General features: G+C 40.1%; 2 protein-coding genes across 8 annotated transcripts in view; one reads left to right on the top strand and one right to left on the bottom strand.

Moving 5' to 3' along the window:
• The window catches only part of APLF (aprataxin and PNKP like factor), a 141,256-nt gene extending 125,426 nt beyond the window's left edge, over positions 1-15,830 (bottom strand). For 2 of the 4 annotated variants that reach the window (XM_036028061.1, XM_036028062.1), the window contains exon 1: positions 15,591-15,829. In XM_036028061.1, coding sequence (XP_035883954.1) covers positions 15,591-15,686 — 96 coding nt within the window. In that variant the 5' untranslated portion in view covers positions 15,687-15,829. Of the gene's footprint in view, positions 1-15,590 lie in introns of all 4 variants that reach the window. The other 2 variants (XR_004903718.1, XM_028515872.2) reach the window with 2 other exon arrangements.
• A 289-nt stretch (positions 15,831-16,119) lies between these two features.
• On the top strand, positions 16,120-21,065 carry FBXO48 (F-box protein 48). Of its 4 annotated transcripts, none has more exons than XM_036028060.1 (5): positions 16,120-16,246; positions 16,976-17,080; positions 17,631-17,740; positions 18,170-18,499; positions 18,981-21,065. In XM_036028060.1, the coding sequence occupies exons 4-5, from the start codon at positions 18,206-18,208 to the stop codon at positions 19,176-19,178; spliced, it is 492 nt and encodes a 163-aa protein (XP_035883953.1). In that variant the 5' UTR covers positions 16,120-16,246; positions 16,976-17,080; positions 17,631-17,740; positions 18,170-18,205; the 3' UTR covers positions 19,179-21,065. The 4 variants fall into 4 exon arrangements, with proteins under 4 accessions (XP_035883953.1, XP_035883952.1, XP_035883951.1 ...); XM_036028059.1 differs by having other exon boundaries at positions 17,546-17,740; XM_036028058.1 differs by lacking the exon at positions 17,631-17,740 and having other exon boundaries at positions 16,976-17,100.
• Positions 21,066-21,928: the final 863 nt, after the last annotated feature.

Genomic DNA, 21,928 nt, shown 5'->3' with positions numbered 1-21,928 from the left:
AGACCTGCATTTGAGCTCCGGTGCCATCAGCACCACTCACAACAACGGGAAGGTAGGAGTGGGAGCAGTAAAAATCAAATATTTACAGTGAAGAAGAGATTATCATCATATATGTGTGTGTATATATTCATATATATTCCCTGTGTTTGAGCCAACAGTGTTCTACTTATGCTCACAATCATATCCACCTACAAAAGTTAAAAAACTGTTTGCATTTAAATGCTAAAATTGCCAATCAAGCCCTCGGTGCATGGCTATAAACACAATAGTTCAGGCTACCTTTGCTATTTGTGGCTGATTCATAATGAAAACATTTCAAGTATCACCTTATCATAATAATTTGGCCCATCTAATGGTTACCTTAGTATCTATCACTTCAATTCCAATATGATCCACATCATTACCAAAATTATAGGTAAAAGACCACAGCAATGCCTAAATTTAATTAAACCCACTGGTTCTGCAAAACCTGGTCAAAATATGAAACTGACAGGAATCAGTACACATTTTTTAAAGTCAGAGAGCAGTTCCACACTTCAGGCTGTAACTAAATGAAAACAGCAACATCAAGCATCACAGCAGAATGCATTCCCCATCCATAAATTTCCCACACAGCTGCAAGTTAGTATTTAGGACACTTTCTAGAATAAAGTATCTTAAAGATATCCCATGTAAAATATACCCACTATTAGCCACAATGGCTATTTCAGAAAAGTAAATATAAACTAATAATCTATTCTACCAGAAAAGTCAGGATAAAATTTTAGAGGTTGCTCTAATCCTTCCTATAATGTGCCTTTAGTGGACCGAAAACAACAGCAGTTATCCAATAACACGCTGTACCATTTGTGACTCTTTTTTTTAAGGTTTTATTTATTTTCAGAAAGAAGGGAAGGGAGGGCGAAAGAGAGGGAGAGAACTAGCAATGTGTGGTTGCCTGTCATGTGTCCCCTTCTGGGGACCTGGCCTGCAACCCAGGCATGTGCCCTGATTGGGAATTGAACCGGTGACCCTTTGCTCAATTCACTGAGTTATACCAGCCAGGACCCATTTGTGATTCTTTTTTAATTTTTAAATCATTTTTATTTTTCAATTACAGTTTACATACATTATTATATTAGTTTCAGGGATACACCCTAGAGATTAGACAATACATAACTTAGTACATGATCAACCCAATAAATCTCACTCCCATCTGACACCATGCATAGTTATTAGACTATTATGGGCTACATTCCCTATGCTGTCATGACTATTCTGTAACTACTAATTTGTACTTCTTAATCCCCTCACCTTTTTCATCCATCCCCACAACCACCTTCCCATCAACATATTTTCTCTATGAATCTATTTCTGTTCTGCTTGCTCATTTTGTTTTTTAGACCCAGTTGTTGATAGATACATATTTATCCATGTTATTGTTTGTATTTTTATCTTTTTTTCCCTTCTTCTTAAAGAAAACCCCTTAACATTTCATATAATACTGGTTTGGAGGTAATGAGTTCCTTTAGCTTTTTCTTGTCTGGGAAGGTCTTTACCTGTCCTTCAAAATGATAGCTTTGCCAGGTAATCCTGGTTGTAGATACTGGCTTTTCATCACTTTGAATATTTCTTGACCTGCAAAGTTTTGGGTTTGTTTTTTTTTTGAGAAATCAGCTGACAGTCTTATGAAAGCTCCCTTGTAGGGAATGAATTGCTTTTCTCTTGCTGCTTTTAAGATTCTGTGTCTTTAACTTTGTGTGTTTTAGTTATGATATGTCTTGGTGTGGGCCTTTTTGGGTTCAACTTGTTTGGGACTCTCTGTTCTTCCTGGACTTGTATGACAATTTCCTTCGCCAAATTAGGAAAGTTTTCTTTCACTATTTTTTTCAAATAGATTTTCAATTTCTTGCTTTCTCTGTTCTTCTTCTGGCATACCCATGATGTGAATGTTGGTGTGCTTGAAGTTGTCCCAGAGGCTTCTTACACTGTCCTCATTTTGAGGGGATTCTTTTTTCTTTTTGGTTTTCTGATTCGGTGTTTTTTGCTTCCTTATATTCCAAATTGCTGATTTTATTCTCAGCTTCATCTACTCCCCTGTTGATTCCCTGTATATTCTTCTTCATTTCAGTTAGTGTAGCCTTCTTTTGTGACTGGTCCTTCTTTATGATATTGAGGTTTCCACTAAGTTCATTGAGCATCCTTATAACTAGTGTTTTGCACTCTGCATCTAGCAGATTGCTTGTCTCCATTTTGTTTGGTTCTTTTTCTGGAATTTTGTTCAGTTTTTTCATTTGAGACATGCTTCTTTGTCTCCTCATTTTGGCAGCTCCCTGTGTTTGTTTCAACCTATCAGGCAGAGCTGCTATGTCTCCCAGACTTCACAGAGTGGCCTGATGTAGTAAGTGTTTGTAGTGTTTAGTGGCAGACTCCCCGGTCAGCCAAGCCAGGCACTCAAGGTGTGCCCCCTATGTGGGCCTGTGCACACCATCCTGTTGTAGCTGAGCCCTGACTGTTGTTGGCATGTCAATGGGATAAATTTACCCCCAGGCCAATCAGCTGCAAGGATTGGCTGGCTGTGACCACTGACCACCAATCTCTGACCACTGTGGTGCATCAGCTGTGTAGGGGAACACTCCACAGAGCAGGATTTACTTTAGCGGAGCTCTAATGCCTGCTGAGTCTGCCCCTTGAGTGTATCACTTAAGGAGGTAGTTGAATGGTGATGCTTTGATGTGGTCTGAAACTGTCCACTTGGTGCACTGGCTCTGAGGTCCCCTGGAAAATGTAAACCAAGGTCAGCTGCTACCTGTGTTCTGCCCAGGGCCACTGGCATAAGCTACCAAGCAATCTGTAGATGGCTGATAACTGTGCTGGGCTTGAGTTGCCCAGGAGCAGCCAAGTTGCAAAGAAAGGCAGGCTACTGCTAGTGCTGGGCCTTGGTTCATTTAGCAAAAGGTATGGGACACAGTGAGGCCAGATGCTGCTTGTTTGAAAGATTTTAGGAAAATCTGAAGCATAAGCCAAGACCGGCCATTTGTAGAGAAAAGCCACTGGAAATAGTTTGGGTGGGCCCAAAAGTTGGGTGGAGTGGGGTCTCAAGGAACCACCAAGGTGGGGCAAAGAATGTGAGCCAGGTTGACTGAGTCTCAGATATGGTGCCCACCTGCTGGCTCAGTAGTGGGAGGGCTCATCGAAGGAACAGTGGCCTCTGCCAGTACATTTGTCTGGGAGAATGCTGTCCTCTCAGCTTTTGCCATGATGCCAGGTAATTCTGATCCTCCTCTATGTCTTTGGTGCCTTTTGAGCTGCTGCCCCAGTGTTAAAACTCAGAGAGAGTAGGTCTGAGTAAGTCTATGTGCTGGCCCTTTAAGAGGAACTGGCTGGGACTCCAGAAGCCCCCCGTTCCCTCAGCCACAATCCATGCTGGTTTTTACAGCCAGGAGTTATGGGGACTTAGCTTCCTGGCACTGGAACCCTGGACTGGGGGCCTGGTGTGGGTCTGGACTCCTCACTCCTCAGGGGGGCCTCCACAGCCAAGATGTCCCTCCCGATTTTTATCTGCCACACTGCCACATGTGGGTGTGGGACCAGCCAGCTCATTGCCTCCACTTTTCCTACCAGTCTCATGCTGATTCTTCTTTAATTCCCTTGTTGTAGGACTTCCATTCAGCCAGATTTCAGGAGGTTCTGAATGATGGTTATAGTTTAGCACTAATTTTGATGTGGTTGTGGGAGGAGACAAGGACCATGTTTACCTAGGCTGCTGTCTTCACTGTTTGCAGAGGACTGTATCATTTGCACAGAAATTTCACTTAAATGTTGAGATTCACCATAATACTGTTATAGCTATTATTCACATTTTATATATTTGGAAATTGAAAGTCCAGAGAATTTAAGTACTTGTGTCAGTCACTTGTGTCTTTGAGTTGCAGTACTTCAAATTTTATTAATAAATACATGAGAAATATTCATATGATTCTACACCTATATGTAATTATTCAGATGTAATTTCAAAAAGTTCAAATTATTCTATGACTGAGAGTAGGAAGTTTCTGTTTTTAACTAGGGTACTAAGATCTCATTGTAAACTTCAATAATACAGATCGATTTTCTAACTAACAAAGTAACAAACTGTCAAACATAAAACCATGACATATAATGATGGTTCTTGTAATAGTCTGGCTTGGGTTTCTTTTTTCTTTTTTAGCTAAATTTTTGCAGGAAGCAATAATGGACTTTTTCCATCTTTCTTTGAAGTAGACTTCACCAACAGACACTAGCAAGAAAGATTTTAAATAATATAAAAGTATAATGTGACCTCTAGTGGTCACATGATTCCACAACACTGCCATTTCATTGCAAGCTGTGCATCTCCATAAAGCACCAAAAAATGTTTTTAAGTCTTTGAAATTACTCAGGCATTTAGCTATAATTATCCCTTTTAAACCATTCCTCTAAAAAGTAAGATAAAAAAATGTATGCTTCCTCAGTGGAAAGCTTACAGGTTTAACAAATTATCATTAAAGTTTTTTTAATTTCAGGGTGGGGTGAGAAAGGTGGGTAGTAGGTGTAAGGTAGGTCACAAATAGATTACCCTAAAGATCTCATGACCTGCTTTATTTAATATCAGATCACTGCTCCTTGTGTGGGATAAATATCCATACATTTTGTTAAAGTAGTAACTGTAACAGCAACTATGTGTTAAGATAAAGAATACTATACTTTTATGTTGTCTTTCTTAATCTTCACGAAGTCTCTGAAGGAGATACTATTATCTTCATCTTTGTAGGTGAGAAATGGCAGTATAGAGAGATTAAGCAACTACTTAAAACTGCGTAGCCAATAAGCAGTGAAACCAAGACTTGAACCCACAGAATCTGATTCTAGAGACACCTTTGCTGTTAACACTGTACTGCCTCATTTTCATTGGGTAAAAATCGCTTTTTTGATTATTTACCAGCAGCTTAATTCTCTAAACTTAGAACATATGAAAAAAACCTGGAAGTAAAGCAGAAAGGCGCCCTGGCTGGCGCACCTCAGTGGATTGAGCACAGGCTGCGAACCAAAGTGTCGCAGGTTCGATTCCCAGTCAGGGCATATGCCTGGGTTGCAGGCCATGACCCCCAGCAACCGCACACTGATGTTTCTCTCTCTCTCTCTCTCTCTCTCTCTCTCTCTCTCTGTCCCTTCCCTCTCTAAAAATAAATAAATAAAATCTTAAAAAAAAAAAGCAGAAAGGCTATTTAATAAGCAAGTAGACATTCTGAGAAAATTCAAGCTCTAAATACAGCTCCCAGAGGACTTCAGGCTTTCACTTGGTCATGATTATTCTAATGTCATACCCAAGTGTAATAAGATGTATTACTTAAATTCCCAATTTGCTATTAAGAGTAGAAAATTAAGTGGGTAGGGTTTACTAAGCAATGCATTCACAAAGGGGGAAAATGACTGCTGTTGGCCTGCAAATGGGAAGGGAAAGTCTATGGGAAAGCAAAGAAACCCCAGCACTCAAAAAGAATGTGCCAACTAGAGGCTATTGGGGTACGAACAAATCACCTACCATCCTTCAAAAGGGACTACAAAGGCTCACCCCAGGCTTACTGATCACCAGGCATCACCCAATTTAAAAGAAAACTTCACTGGAAAGTCATTTTGCATCTTAGCCATCAAAATAATTACAATTGAGGAATTCCAGTTTCATATAGAATAACTGTGGTCACCTAAATTCTAATCACACCACACATCCTCCCCCCCATTAAAGATCAGTAAATAAGGCAAGTAAAACCAACTATATCCTGCATTGAAAGCACTAGGACACATTGATCACCACCAACTTTAATTAACATGTAAGGGGGAGAAACATCAAACGCTTCATGGCATGTGCTGGAGCAGAAAGCCAGGTGGCAGCGGAGAGGAAAAGAGAAGAGAGAGAGTGAGAACCAAAAGGTGGTGGGTCACAGACAGTATCACTCCCCAGAAAGACGTCATACCTGGAGTGGGAAATGCTGAAAACACACGTCACATCCAGCAGTTCAGATGTCCAGCAAAACCAGCAACAATTTGGTCATCAATATGAATGATGACTACAATGGAATATAGCACAGAGAATACAAAAATAATCTACTGATTCATACTGAACTCAAGAAAGGGGCTGGGCCTACAGCTGGAATCAGAAAAATTACTGTTTTGTAACTACCAAAGTATTAATTGAGTCAGTAAAGGATCAATGGACGTTAATTTTTCCAGGGGAGGGTTGATGGGAAACAATATTGATAAAGTCTTGAAGCATCACTCCACAGATTCCTCACACAGGGAACGTCCTCTCCCCTGGGGGAGGTCAGGCACCACCTTCCTTAAGCGATCACATAATAGTATCAGCACCAACAGGACACACTGAGAGCAGAGCCTCCTGGTTTGCTGCTCTGAGCTCACATCACCTGTGGAAGACTTCTATCCAAAACCTTTCACCTGAGTCTAATCATGTGGATAACAAACAGACGAATCGATCTTGTGGGAATTCCATGAAATGGCCTGGACTCCTAGAGCACCAGTGCTATGAAAGAGAGACAGGTTGAGATTAACAAAGAGGATGTTTGATTAGATCCTAATTTTTTTTAAATGTTAAGAAGGACATTATTGGGAAAGTTGGGTAAAACTGAATATGAAATATTAAAAGTTATAGTTACTAATTTGTCAAGTGTGTATGTATATTTATTTACTCTTTATGTAGAAACATCCTTATTTTTAGGTAATGCAAGAATGTGTTGACATTCTTAGAGAATAGAGTGACATAATACAGGCAGTATATTTTCTTTTTAAGATTTTATTTATTTATTTTTAGAGAGAGGGGAAGGGAGGGAGAAAGGGAGAGAAACACCAATGTGTGGTTGCCTCTTGCACACCCCCTACTGGGGTTCTGGCCTGGAACCCAAGAATGTGCCCCAGGAACGTGCCCTGACTGGGAATCAAACCAGCAACCCTTTGCTTTGCAGTCCAGCACTCAATCCACTGAGCCACACCAGCCAGGTCACATGCAGTCTATTTTCAAAGGGATTCAAGAGAGAGAGAGAGACAGAGAAAGTAAATAAGACAATCTGTTAGCCATTAGTTAGCCTAAGTTAAGGATATACATGTGTTCACTGTACTAGTCTTTCAACTTTTCTGCAGGTCTGGAATGTCTCAAAATGAAAAGTTCAGAGAACAAAATAACTAAAATTTCAAAAATGTAGGTACGTAAAAGGTACCATCAAGTTAACTACAAAATGTAGTGTATGTGGTTGCTAAATAACAGTAAAATTAATGTGTCTATTTAGCTACATGTCATTTTGTTCAGAAGTGCTTGATTTAGAGCAAGCGCCACAAATGAGAGCCAACAGGCCTCAAACTGCCCAGTGCTGCTGTTGTTGCTGCTGTCTCGGTTTTACTTTGCAGAGTGCATGTACCCTCCACCTCACCAGCATCCCTACAACCTTCCTCTGAGCCACTTCACTCTGTATTGCACACCTGGCCTCTGGTGCCACCTGAATCCACAGCTCATGGTTTATATGCCACCTGCACTTTTTAGATACTAATTCTTCAGAAGTGACGCTATGTACCAAATGGTACTACCTGCTTCATCACTATGTACTCATTTCTTCTTCAGTACTAATAGCACTCCAATTTGTTCTGGTGAAAATGTGTCTGGTTAAAAAACTCCAAATGCCTAGAATTCCTGGTAGTGATGGATGTAACACAGTTCCTAGCAAAGGATGTAAGAGAAAGTGTATATTGACCACATTTTCTAGTTTCTGTATCTGCTGCTTTAGTATCTGCGGCATTACTGACTAGGAAAGAACTGCCCCTGTCTCTCTTAGGGTTATCACATTCTTAGATAAATGAATGGCTTACCTGCAAGTACACATTTCATATGCAAAATAACCAATCCAAAATCATATCCCCAAACCCCATGTTTCTTATGCTGCCCTAATCATCCCAGGAGTAGGCATCAGACAACCAGAGCTCAATAACACCCTAACCTGCTTCTCTGCCTTGCCCGTTTGTCCCAAGAAAACCACAATAAAGGCTTTCCCGCCAGTTCCCCTAGCTCTCTTGGCCTTCTGCCTTCCACGGACCTCAGGGTTGTCCAGTGTGGCCCTGTGTTGTGTGCCCTTCTTTGTCACGGGAACTGTAGTAATAAATGATCATTTCAGTGGCAATCATCTCCTGATGAGTTGGCCTCACCATACCTGAACAAACGTATAAAATCTTAATTTTAACACGGAGTAGAGCTTCTGGAAAGATTATCTTCCTGATAAAAAGGACCTGGCTCAGCTATTTGCCCTCTTGCACCTTTTGCCCTCTGCCTTTCTTTCTTCTTGTTTAAATGTTGCACCTCAAGGTACAGCAGCCACCTTATGACTACAGACGTGAAAGCTGCATGCAAAACCAAGGTGGAGCACAGAAATGCCCGAACCTGGAGGAGCTGCACCAGCCCTGACTGGCTGTTCCTGAGGTTCTCTGTTACAGAAGACAATCTGTTTGCTTAAGCTGCTATTTGCATTTTTCCATTACTTGCAGCCAAGAGCAATTATAATTAATACACATTAACAATTGTTATATTGATGCTGGACATCTCATAAATTAATTTATGGCCAACCAGTTAGAGGAGGAATATTAAAAACCAGAAAAGCTAACTAAATTGAGCACTCGAGAACAAGAACTTTCTTTAGTATTAAAAGAATTGAGTATCCTATGGCAGAAGCTCAGCAAAGAAACCCTGAAGAATACACAGGTTGAAAGATAATGCTGAAATCACTTGTATCCTCTGTTAGCAGCAGCTAAAATGATAGCAGATTTTCTTCAGGTAATATAAAAAACACCTTTTTATTTGAGTTCTTCATATTGTGTCTTGAATGAGGACACGACTCTCTGTGTTTATATCACTTTTATATTGATAAAGTATGCTTCCCTTATCTTTGATTTTCTGGTTTTGAATTCAATGTTTCATGCATATGATGTATGTACAAGTCCTTTCTCCATTTTTAAGGCAGAAAGTTTGTGCCAGAAGTAAGACACAGACATAAAAACATAAAGGAACTGTTTATGATTTGTTTGCCAAATATTTATTTTTGGCATTTACTGAAGTCAAACAAAATGAAGATATTCTCATGCTACCAGCAGAAATGCTTAGATGTTTTGAATCAAGGTCTCTAACTGAGGCGGACTCGGGTCAGCGGGGGTCCATGAGTCATAGCTGCAGTGAACAAATTCACACGGGCTGCAGAAGTCCTGTGGAGAAAAGGGACGGCATGGCCACTCTCTAAGTGAGAGAGGGGGCCCGACCCCTGCCTGGACAGGCTTCTTTTGCTTTTCTGGGTACATTACATCAGGATGGTCCTCATTTACTATGCACAGATTCACTGTAGGTGGTTACCTTTTACAGATAACAAAGGAAAGAATGTTGATAATTACTTCAAAGAAAAGGATATTTTGCAAATGCAAGGGGCAAGGTGGTTGAACTGGTTACACTCCATACTTGGAAGGTTTAGCACAGACTTTAGGAAGCCATTTTAAAGATGCACAGTAAACATTTGCTGCCTCAATCCAGGGTGAGGGAGTCTTAGCAAAAAGCATGCCTCATAGCCGCCTAGGTACAATGCAGGCCTGATTCCCCATGGGAAAACCTATCTGTGGGTGTGGGTCCTGTGTGCTGACTCGCTCCCCGCCAGTTTTCTGAGTCAGTGGCTGGGCTACATCTGCCACTGCCACAGGGAATGGTTCCCTGTATCTAACCTACTTGTTTGTTATTCCTAAAATCCTAAAAATAAAAAATAAACCTGAATAAAGTAAAAGCAGAAAAGCTACTGTATCCTGAAATAAATAGAATAAAATGGTAGCTTTCATTTCATTTTTGCCTATATATAATTGCTGAAAAACCAATACCAGTTAATTTTGCTTTAGATGTTTTCCTAGAGAAATTTCTGAATATCATAAATAGATATAACTCATAAATTCAATGTTCCCACTTAGCCTGCTTCCTATAAATATAAGAACAGAAAAGAGGTAAGTTTGTTTGTTTACAGTACAAACCACATAATATACCAAGGGCTAAGACAATAAAAACTTTCTTGTACAATACTTTATAATTTACAGTGCTTTCCCATGGGATTTTTTAGTTTGTTTCATCTACAACAAATAAAAAATAAACAAATTCAAACTGTCATGGTAAAGAACAATTGAAAATCATCTGGTATGGAATCTATGTTTGTATTATGAGAAAATGGGCAAACCTAAAGAAGCAAGGGATCTATTTTAGGCATAAATTACATGAAATTCTCTCTTCAAACTTTGTGTGTGTGTAAAGTAAATACAATTTAAAATTAAGACCTGAATTGGAGAAAGACTGGTTACTAAAACCAGTCAACAAACCACAGAAGTTCCTTAGGTACAGTGCTTCCCATCGCCAGGTTCAGCATACACTCCGAACAAAGCTCAATCATCAACACTGAGGCTCTTCTATAACGTTAGACAAGTTGATCTTACTCCTCAGCATAGCAAAAGTTGATTGAAGATGTTATTATTACACTTGGAATTTACCAAAGTCCAGTTTCTGATACTAAGAAAGGACAAGTTTGATAAACTGTACTTGATTTTTGCCAGAGGCTCTCTAGGCAGACTCCAATGTACAGATGACCTCTCTTTAACAGGTTATTAACATACTGGATGTGAAGTGGTTTATGAAATTTGTGAATATCCTTTCCCATAAGAATAACAGTGTAAACAGTAAGGTTATCAGGCTATCTCACAAACACCTATTTAATCCACAATACTGATAAATTTTAGAGCATTGAGATCTTTAAAGGTAAAAGTATTTTACTTTTTAAAAACGTCCAGTATTTTCTAGACTCCTATTTCAAGGTTGCTGAATTGTTAGCCAACATGATGGAGCTGTGCTGACTTGCTGCCAGCAAAATTTCAACTCACCCAACCGGTTTGGCTTGCCATGCTGCTTGCAGAGTGAACACCATGCAAATGTAGGAACATCATCTTCATCATTAATATATTATGAGAGAGACCACACAGTGAGTGAAAACATAAGCAAAGCTTACAAAGACAAAACTGGGTTTAAATCCCCTTGTGGGACTCTGATGAATTAAAGTTTCTTGATCATTACTTATTTAATTCCGTTCAACAGACATTTCTTAAAGACTACTCAGCCAAGCAATCTTCATAGTGTGTCTAGAAGGGGGTTTTAGCTCTGAATTTGCAACAGAATCATCTTCAAAGCTTTTTTAAAAACAGACATATCCATATGCTACCTACAGAATCAAATTACCAGAGAAAGGAGCTGGTACAGAAGGTTGGAGGCACGTGGCAAGATGGTGTATTCAGGCTGAAAAGTACTACATGGCAGATGATTTTATATATATAATCATCTGCCATGCAGTACTTTTATATATAAGTACTTTCCCATATATATATATCATATATATATGAGAAAAGTCATTCACTACATACCTATTAGAATGGCCCAAATTCAAAACACTGACAATACCAAATTCTGATGAAGATTCGGAACAGGAACTCTCATGGACTGCTGGTAGAAATGCCACATGGTGCAGGCTTCCAATTTGGAAGGCAGTCAGCAGTGTCTTACAAAACTAAACATATTCTTGCCATACAGTCCATCAAGTGTACTCTGTTTTTACCCAAATGAACTGAAAACTATGTCCACACAAAATCCTGCACATAGATGTTTGTAATAGCTTTAGTTATAACTGCCAAACTTGGAAGTAACCAAGGTGTCCTTTGGTAGGTAAATGGATGCACTGTAGGACATCCAGACAACAGGATAGTAGCCATCACTGAAAAGCCATCAAAAGACATGGGAGCTGAAGTATATATTACTAAGTAAAAGGAGCCAATCTGAAAATCTACATTTGCATACTGTATGATTCCAGCTGTATGATATTCTGGAGACAGTAAAAAGTTCAGTAGTTGCCAGGGGCTGAGAGAGAAAGGACAAACAGACAGAGCACAGAAAATTTTCAGGACGGTGAAACTATTCTGTGTGACACCACAATGGTGGATACAGGACATTGCACATCCGTCAAAACCCACAGAACGTACATGAAGAGTGAACCCTAGAGTAAACTTTGGACTGGGGGTGACAACAACATGTCAGCACAAGTTCACAGGACCTACCACTGCGGTGTGGGGTATCGATAGTGGGGGGTTGCACCTGTGAGGGGCTGAGGGTGGATAGGAACTCCCTAATTCCCACTCAATTCTGCTGGAAACCTAAAACTGCTCAACAAAATAAAGCCCTTTAAAAAAAAGGAAACTAATAAATACTGTAAAAGTAGTGTCCGAACAAGTTAAACAGGATCACTGATGTAACATGATTGTCCCACAAGTCTAGTCAGCGCTTACCCAATTATCCGATATGCCTGCACTTGCAAACCTCAGAGGCTGAAAGCATACACTCATCAGTCTGAAGGGACCTTCCCTCCCTCCTACCCACTCTCCACCTACCGAAACCCTAACTGTTCTAACTCTTCACAGTTTGCTCAATATGTCAGGAACATACTGAGGCAGTTGTCATTTATGACACTATGGTTATTTGTCATCATCCCTATTTTATCTTCCAATTTACACACTCAAGTTGCCTTCCTGGCTCATCCCATTTGATGTTGTACCCCACCTAGTTACTTGCTTCTATGTCCCTCACACCTATTAAATTTTAAGTTTCTTGAAAGCAAGAGTTTGTTTCTCTTTCATGCCTCCCATATGACTATAGTGTATATTCATTTACTATTTTCAGAATTTATTAAAATATCAGTGAACAAAATAGAAAAAATGTTAACATTTAATCCATTATGAATGTTGCTCCTTAAGCTTTAACAATTGGTAGCACTGCTTCTTTGTTAAAATTCACTTCCAAATGCTATATCCTTTTTACACCTCTTTGAGGATTGGAAGAGTGAGCGGTTGAGACACAGAAAAGGAAGGAAGAGAACGTGTATTGAAAACCTACTATGTGTCACACTAAGCTCAATAATTAAGTGAGAGAAGGGCAAAACCCAGCAGCTAGGAGTGTTTGGCACATCCCTAGGGATAGACCTTGCTAGACCACTTAGGACTAGCATTCCAGGACAGCCAGCGAGATTCTACAATAAGCAGGAACCATACAGAGTTGCCAGAATGGGGAGCAGTTACTTTGTGTAAACTTTGTAGACACTTACAGCATTATTACAAGTGGTGAATTGATGCCACTTGAAGAGTTCATGCTCAAATCCATGACTACTCCCATGCCCAGCTTGGGTTCTCTTCTCTTTTTAATTACAGAAGTAGATTCAATTACTTTAGGAAGTCTCACTAGATAGATACCTGGTGCTGTCCTATTTCCCTGGAGAAAAACATTTCAGATAGACATGAATATACAATGAACTCCCTGAGTTTTTCCACTTGGAAGTACGTCTTTGCTCTCTCATACTAGCAGAAAAACCAGCAGCCCCGACTGGTGTGGCTCAGTGGATTGAGTGCCGGCCTGAGAACCAAAGGGTCAGCTGGTGGGTTCCCATTCAGGGCACCTTCCTGGGTTGCAGGCCAGGTCCCCGGTAGGGAGACTGTGAGGGGCACCCACACATCGATGTTTCTCACTCTCTCTTTCTCCCTCCCTTCCTCCCTGTCTTCCCCTCTGTCTAAAAATAAATAAAATCTTAAAACAAACAAAAAACCACAAACAAACAAGAAAAAAAAGTCTATAATCACTGTTGTTTGGAAAAGCAACTCTCGTGTTGAGTTTTAACCATGGCAGAGAAGAAATACATGCATCCGTCAACTCCAAAATCTTAAAAACCACCAGATGATTTGTTTGTTCTTCAATTTTTTTCTTTCAATCCATTTAGGATATCGTTCAAAAGCACTTCTAATACCTGCCAAACTTGGCAATAGAATCCCATTACTGAAGGATCATTTGAAAAACAAAAGCAAAATCCAGACCAGATAATTGGCTAACTTTCTATCCCTTACCATTTTCAAAAACTGAAACCAAATCAGCTCATCTTACAATAGCAAACCTGTAACACAAAAGATCAACCTACAAATAATGAAAGGGCCTGCAACCTGTTGCCAGGTTTATAAATCAGAGGCCTAAAACTCATCCATCTTTTAACCAGACCCACAGTACTCTGCGCTGGTGACACAATTTGTTAAGCAAATCAAAACTCATTAGTCACCAGTCAAAAGATTTCTAAATGAAGCACATACTATGCTAAGTTTCTAACTTAGATATAAAGAGATAGAGATAGAGGGAAAATGATAAGAGAGATAGACATAGGGAACAAGGAGGAGAGAAGGGGAGGTGGAGGGCAAACCTCCTAGGTGGTTGCTTCAAATGTTTGTATACTTTAATAAATTGTGGAGGAAAGTAACAATGTTACTTAAACAATTACTTGCTCAGTAAAAACAAACAAACAGACAAAAACCAGGCAAATTTAAACTGTCTTAATTAACCTTACTACATATACAAATGCGCACACCCCTTTAGGGCTGACTTCCTTATCACAACTTTGAATTACCCTCCTTTTCCTGTTTGGAGAAGGGTTCTAAGGCTAATACCACGGTTCCGGTTCCGTTTAGACACTGGCAGTTAACCGGGATAACAGTCCACAATCACTATTCCCTTCTATTAGCTCACTGACATGGGGTTGTCTGCACAGTGGTATTCGTTTGCCCCACAGTTCTAGGGTCGATAAAATGTGTTGCACAAAGTGGACAACACATTGTGCAGCAATGTTAACTGTTAAGAAAATACACACATACGTATTTAGAAAGAGAGCTACAAAATTCCAGAATGGAACAGACAGATTTGCTAACTCCTAAACATCCCACAGAGGGTGGAGATAACATAGCTTAGTGCCACTATGTGTCCAGAAGCTGAATATTGTGCCCTTTAAATAACCGATCTACAGCTCAACTTTCTCATCTGAACAATGAGAACAGGAGGACCTAACTCACATGGTTTAAAAGGGTTAAAAAACTCGGTATATCTGAAATCAAGGCCTGGAGCACTACACACTACATAAGGATTAGGTACTAATGAAGAAGACTATTACAATAAAACTAAGTCCACTAGCCCCACAACAGGCCAAAAGTTGAAAAGACATATTCTAGGAAAGATAAAACGAGGGGTTTGGCAAACTTTTTTTAATAAAGGGGCCAGATACCACTGTAAATAATGTGGCTTCTCAGGTCGAGAGACAATATCCACAACCCTTGTGGCAAGTATTCTCCTGAAAGACTAATAGGTTGGTTGTTTACATTTTACAACTGAAGGACCCATTCCAAAACAGGTTGGATTTGGACTCAGGGCCATAGTGTAGCGACCCCTGGATAAGAGTATAATGATTATAACACAACTTAGTGCTTTTTAAAGGCAACATAAGGGGAACGTTTGCGAGTTGATTAAAGCTGAGTGAAAAACGCGCTGCCCCCAAACTTCTAAAATCCACACAGGCCTGGCGGGCGTGGTAGGGAATGGGCTCAGAACTGGGAAAGGGCCTCAGAAGCAAGCGAGGGCGCTCGTTGCTGCTCTCCCGGTCAGGCCGAGCCCCCGCCACACTTACTCCCAGCAGCGGGCCGCGGCCGATCACCGTCTCCCCGGGCTCCAGGGCGACCGGGGCGCCACCGTCCTGTGGCTGCAGCTCAAAGACCCGGGACATGGAAGCAGGATCAGGGCCCTTCGCGATCAGAAGGTCCCCGCAGCTGTTTCTTCCTTCCGGGAGGAGCCCCGGGCCTACACAATCCCTCGGAAAAAACTCGGGAGGGAGGGGAGCTGGGACTCCCCTCTTGCTCTCCAGAGTCCCCCCACCGGGGACCAGAGCTGCGCGCCCCACGCCCCAAGCCCCGCCCCTCTGCTCACGTGGGGGTGGGGGGGAGTGGGGGGGCCGGGCAACGACTCACTCAGGGATTTCCCTCTCACAGGGGCCCCCCAGCTATTGTTTAAAAGCCCCGGGTAAACCCACTCCCGCCCCTTCTCACCGCTACCTGCCGTGGAGGACGCCGGACCTTGTAGTCCGTAGCGCCTTCCTTCTTCTCCGGTGCTGCGGTGCTGAGACGCTGGTAAAACTACCAATCCCGAAGGGCAATGCTCGTCCCACACCCGCGCGCAATCCGGGGCAGCCAGCTGGGCTGGAGTGGGTGGGACCCGGAGGACTGCGGGGATGGCTTCAGAGTCCCCGAGATTTAAATCGTCGGAGCACACTCCGGCACGTTGCAGCAGGTAAGAAGGTCTCCCCTCTCTTTCCCGTTGAGGTCAGGCCTGCAGCCTCGAGGGTTCGGCTTCGGTGCCAGCGCAGCCTCGGCTTAGCGGAGCGAGGCTGAAGTGACAGTTGTGCTCCGAGTTGTTATTGTCGTGCGGTTGTCTGTGCTCGGGTTTCTTCGAACCCTAGCAGCTGTGGCCTGCGTGGGGGAGGGGGGGCACGCCAGGAAGGTGGCTCCTACGAGATGCGGGGTCATTCCGTCCGACTTGCGGGGTCTGGACTGGGTGAATGCTCCCCGGTAGCTGCGAGGCTCCTGAGGCTAGGTCTGCACTGCCTCCAGATCCCTTCCTCCGTGTGACACCTGAAAGGGGAGAGCCCTTCCCCAACTAGTGAGGCAATTCGGCAAAGTTTGGTTCGTTAGGAAGAAGAGGCAGAAAAGGGATAGTTTTCCAGGGATCCAGGCAAAACTGGACTTAGAAGAAAGATGCCTAGTAGGATTTTGAGAACCTGACCAAGGCACCCCGACTGTTAAATTCAAACTATTGCCTCTTGTAGAGCAACTAACGAGAAGCAGCACTTTATTCCTAAAGAGATCCTGGAAGTAGTGACAAACAGCAACGATCTCCTAATATAAGATTCGTTTGGAGAATATAGTAGTGTGACTTTGATCCTGTGTTGATGGGAAGGGCGTGGCAAAAACTTGAGGTTGACTCAGGAACTTCATTTTACCACTTTGTTTTCTTCCCCAGATCCTCAAGAGGAAGTCCTCTGTTGAACAGAGGCATTAAAATTCTGACCACCTCAGTTAATTTGGATCATAAACAATCAAATGAATGGAAGCAACTGTGGTCTTGGTAAGTCCAGAAACATGTAGGTGAGTAGCTCATCTACAGAGGGGAATTGTCTTGAACTCAGTTAAAAGAAGTATGGAGCTGTATCTCAAACTCCTCCTTTAACACCACCATCCCTATTATAAAAGGAAGTGCAAAATGGAATAAACTGATTTTAAGTGAGTATAAGCTGTCTTTATATGCAAAAATAGCTCAGCTGGTTTTGGAAGCCTGTGCATCTTAGGTAAATTAGCTGAAACTGGACTTTAAATCTCCTGTCACGTGCTATATACCTAGGTGAGTAATAAACATTGTTTATAGTGGTTAGTCACTGTTGCATGATAGCCTCTGCCACTATTATCCTTGGTTCATAATTAACTGCAGGATAGCTTCAACAGGCCATTTCTAAAACACCAATCTGATAACTGAATTGAATTTTTGAGACTTGGTATCATCATAACCCTGACCCTGACTTCTTGTCCATTTTAGATAGTATTTGTGTCCAATGTAAGCACCTACCCATCAGGTATAAATAGATAAACATCTCTTACATGAAGTACAAAATGTCCATCAGGTTTATGATGAACTCACAAATTTCAGATGAAGAACTTAATGGCAAGGCATCAGTTCCCACAGACAAGTATTCAGGAGCTTGATAGAATTGAATCATACAGATTTCCCAAGGTATTTTCAATAAATATTTGGAATGGAACATATTCTCACAATAGGCATTTCTACTAAACTCAATAAATTGTAGTCTGTTAAGAATCACTTCTCTCTCTCTCTCTTTTTTTTTTTTTTTAGAAAATCTTCTTTGGGAGCAAGCACAAAGACAAATGTTTAGTAACCCTTTTACTAAAAATATTAAAAAGAAGAAGAGAAGTTAACATTTGTTGAGTGCCTCCAGTATGCAATTCAGATGTGAGGCTCAGTGATTTACATGCTAATCCTAGCACAAACATACATGAGAGGATCATTTTGGCCCCATTTTACAGAATAGGAAGCTTGAGTCAGGAAAGGAAAAGTTTTAAAATTAATTCCCAGAAAGCATCTGGCTCAGAGTGGGATCCATAGTCTGACCTGAAGAGACTAAGTTTAAACTCTGTCTTTTAGGTTACCCAGGAGGATAATTAACTAAAACATCAAGCTATGCAGAATAACACCAAAAGGAACAACAATTCAGGAGTTTCTGACACAGAATTGAACTCTGTGGATCCTGAAGAGAGTCAAAATAACTTTTTTGAAAGGCTGCCTCTAGAAGTTACTTTACGTATTTTCAGCTGGCTGGATGTTCAGAGTCTGTGCAGGGCTTCAATGACGTGCTGGAGCTGGAATGACAAAATAAGAGTCGATGACTCCTTATGGAAACCTCATTGCTTGGCTGTAAGAGCTGTGTGCAAAAAAGAAATAGATGATGATCTAAAAAGTGGTTATTCCTGGAGGGTAAGTTTAATTTTTGTGGTCTGCAGTGTTCTTAATAATATGGTGGTAGGTTTGAACCCAGCTCTACCTTCTGCTTGGAGGAGGTAGTATTCACATGCAGAATGACCTTCAGAATGGGTTGGCTTTTGAACTTAAAGTTGTATTATTTTTTTTCTGCACACCACACTATCCCCCATCTATCCTTTAACATTTTTTAAGTCTTAAGCCAGGGCATTTTCCTGTTAACCAGAAGGAAAGTGGCTACTTCTTTTCACTTCACATTATCCAACACCCCCCACAAACTGTGGCTCAGTCTATAGATATACACATACACATGTATATCTACACACACAAACACACACACAAATTTATTAGTATATGTGTTTATCAATGTAAATATGTGATCTTTTCAACCCTATCAATCAGCTTCTCAGGTTTGAAACAAACTCTGCCGAGCAGCAACATGCTACATTGTTTAATGATGACGGCTTACCTCTTTCAGGATACACTTCTGAGGAATTACAAGAAGAGTAAAGTGAAGCTTGAATGGCTAAGTGGCAGATACAGCAACATATGTTCTCCTATTAACCTGCCAGAAAAAATCATGTACCCGATGGATGCAGAAACATGGGGAGAAATTCTAGAAGCAGAACTGAAAAGATGCAAAAATCACAAAGATATCATAGCTTTGAGAGTTTAAAACTAGTATGATTCTGAGGTGGCAAAATGTATGTTTTTATCCATTCTTTTTTTGTTTACCTTTTAAAATATTTAACATTTAAAAGAAAACTTAAGTAGAAAATATTATAAAAGTAAAGCTTTATTTTTACTTGGCACTTTAGTAAAGAATATTTTTCTGGTTTTATAAGGGGAAAAATCATGAAATGTTTTTTTATATAAGAAATAATATACCAGTGGAGTGATTCCAAAATGTATTGTTTCTTGTATTTGTGTTAGTGTATTGTGGTACACTAATGATAATAGAGTTTGGTATTTTTTGCTTAATGATAATTCGAAAATTCAGGAAACCATTTGAAGAAACTGTCTTAGCAATTCAGTAAATAGTAGGCATAACTAGGCTCATGGGAAGATTACCTCAATGAAATTAATAGCAATATGTTTAAATGTATACAAGTTTATATTTCAAAAACTTTAAAATTTCCATTTCAGTGAAATCAGATTGAATTGTCAAACGTTGAAACCATTTTAAAATGTACTAAACTTGTGGTTTAGTTTCAAATTAATCGGACCATAGGGCTAAAACTTGCGAGATTAAGGCTCCCATTACTTGCCTACAGACCTAGAATTGCCCTCAGGGACTGAAACAAACTGAACAGCCATTCTATTTTTCTTAGCAAAACTCTGATTCTTACAGCCTTATAGCACCATCTAGTGTTGTACACAATTGATAACCAAGACAAAGGACTTAGCTCCTTTTTGTTTCTCCATATTTAAAGATTTCATTTATTTATTTATAGAGAGCAGGGAAAGGAGGAAGAGAACGAGAGAAACATCAATGTGTGGTTGCCTCTCACATGCCCCCTACTGGGGACCTGGCTCAAAACCCAGGCATGTGCCCTGACTGGGAATCCAACTGGCGACCCTTTGGTTTGCAGGCCAGCACTCAATCCACTGAGCCACACCAGCCAGGGCCCTCCACATTTAAAAGAAAGAAAAATATTGTTTTAAAGAAACTTAAGTACCAGACTTAGTTAAAGTTTATAGCTTTCCAGGAATTTTTAATTTAACTCTCGTTCTCTTGTTTTTAAAAGTAGTTCACTATACCAGATTGTTCATTCTGAACCTGGCCAGAACCATAGTAGAAGGTACCTACAAAACAGTTAGTATGGGATTTTCTTCTTAAATTGTGCTCTATAGCATGAAAATTAGAATCTAGGAAACCAGTATTTAACAAATAGGCAAAAATCAGACAGATACCCCATTCTCTACAAATTCCCTTTGTCGGATGAAGCAGGTGATGACTGTCTCCTACTGTCTTCTTAGAGTTGGAAGGGGCCTTCACGATCGGGCAGCCCCCTCTGTAAGACTACTTGGCAACCCTGTCTTTAGGAATGTTCTTCCTATTACCCACCATTAATTCTTTCCTTGGCAGTCTTTTTGTAAAACTCACCATCTTGATCTGGAAACCATCTCTAGTTTCTACCATTCTGGATTAAGTGATTCTGCTAAGGTTCCCCTTAGTTCTTTGTACATTCCATCCTCCGAGCTGTCAGACTACATTAAATTGTTTTATTTGTCTCCTCCTCTAGACTGTGAGCCTCTAAATGGCAGGGACCATTTATTTATTTTTGTGTTCCCAAAGCCTGGAACACAGTAGGTATTCCATAAAGATTTATTAAATTATTTCTGTATTATTTATTTTAAGTCTACCCAGAATATGTAATAAAACTAATTTATTATATTGTTAATAGATGAGTACTGAAATGCAATGTACAACACACAAGATATGAGATATGCTTGATATCAGTGCTAATATATGAATAATTGTCCTAGTCTTCTCAAAAGCTGTAAGAGAAAAATAGAATTTTAAATTTTTTAATTTTTTAAATAAACACTTGAAAATACACTTAACCCCCAAAGTATCATTTATTACTTTTAATTATTGGGTCTTTAGTGTGATATTTGTAATACTGTATTTAAGTAGTATTAGTATAATAAGTATAGTATACTATTATACTAGTAGTATTATAGTAGTAGTAGTATACAATACTACTGCAATACTACTAGTAGTATAGTACTACTATAAGTTAATAAGTTATGAGCTATGATCACAGTCTACACTGAAAGCAAAGTTTTGGAACTCAAAGATAAGTTTTATGGTCTGGGCTTAGAATAAACTGTACATTTATCAGACTGAGCCATTAGCTTCTGAAAACATGAGTGGGTGGAGTAATATGGGAGGACTGCTATTAGTCATAGATAAAGTTACGTGTTAAGTTTGCACAGTTTGTAAAAGAGGCAAGATTACTAGGATGAGTACTAAGGAATTTCCAGTTTTTTACTATTTAATCAGCTCAAGATGTACTATTTTTAAAAATAAAGTAAACATTAAAAAACAAAAAAATCTCACCTAATAAAAATAATAAAATAAATTTAGAAGGCTTTTTTTTTAATTGCTTTTAGTTTATAACCCATTCTAAGACCAGGGCATAATCATCAATAAAATCTACATGAATACAAACTGTAGACCTTAGAATAGTCACATCAGTACAGGTTAATTTGAAAAATATACCCCTAACCACTTTCATTTCATCTTTGTTTTGACTTTATGTAATACCTTCTCCCCCAAACTTCAAATGCCTAATAGTATTAACAAACATAAGATGGGTAGCAATGTCAGGACATGGATTGGGAAGAATGGTGCATAAGATGAAAGGTCACAGTTTTTTTAACATGAGGCTGAGAGAACAAAAGCATCAGATGGATGGA

This window comes from Phyllostomus discolor, chromosome 6 (assembly GCF_004126475.2).
Source record: "Phyllostomus discolor isolate MPI-MPIP mPhyDis1 chromosome 6, mPhyDis1.pri.v3, whole genome shotgun sequence".
NCBI lineage: Eukaryota > Metazoa > Chordata > Mammalia > Chiroptera > Phyllostomidae > Phyllostomus > Phyllostomus discolor.
This window is presented reverse-complemented; position numbering and strand designations above follow the sequence as displayed.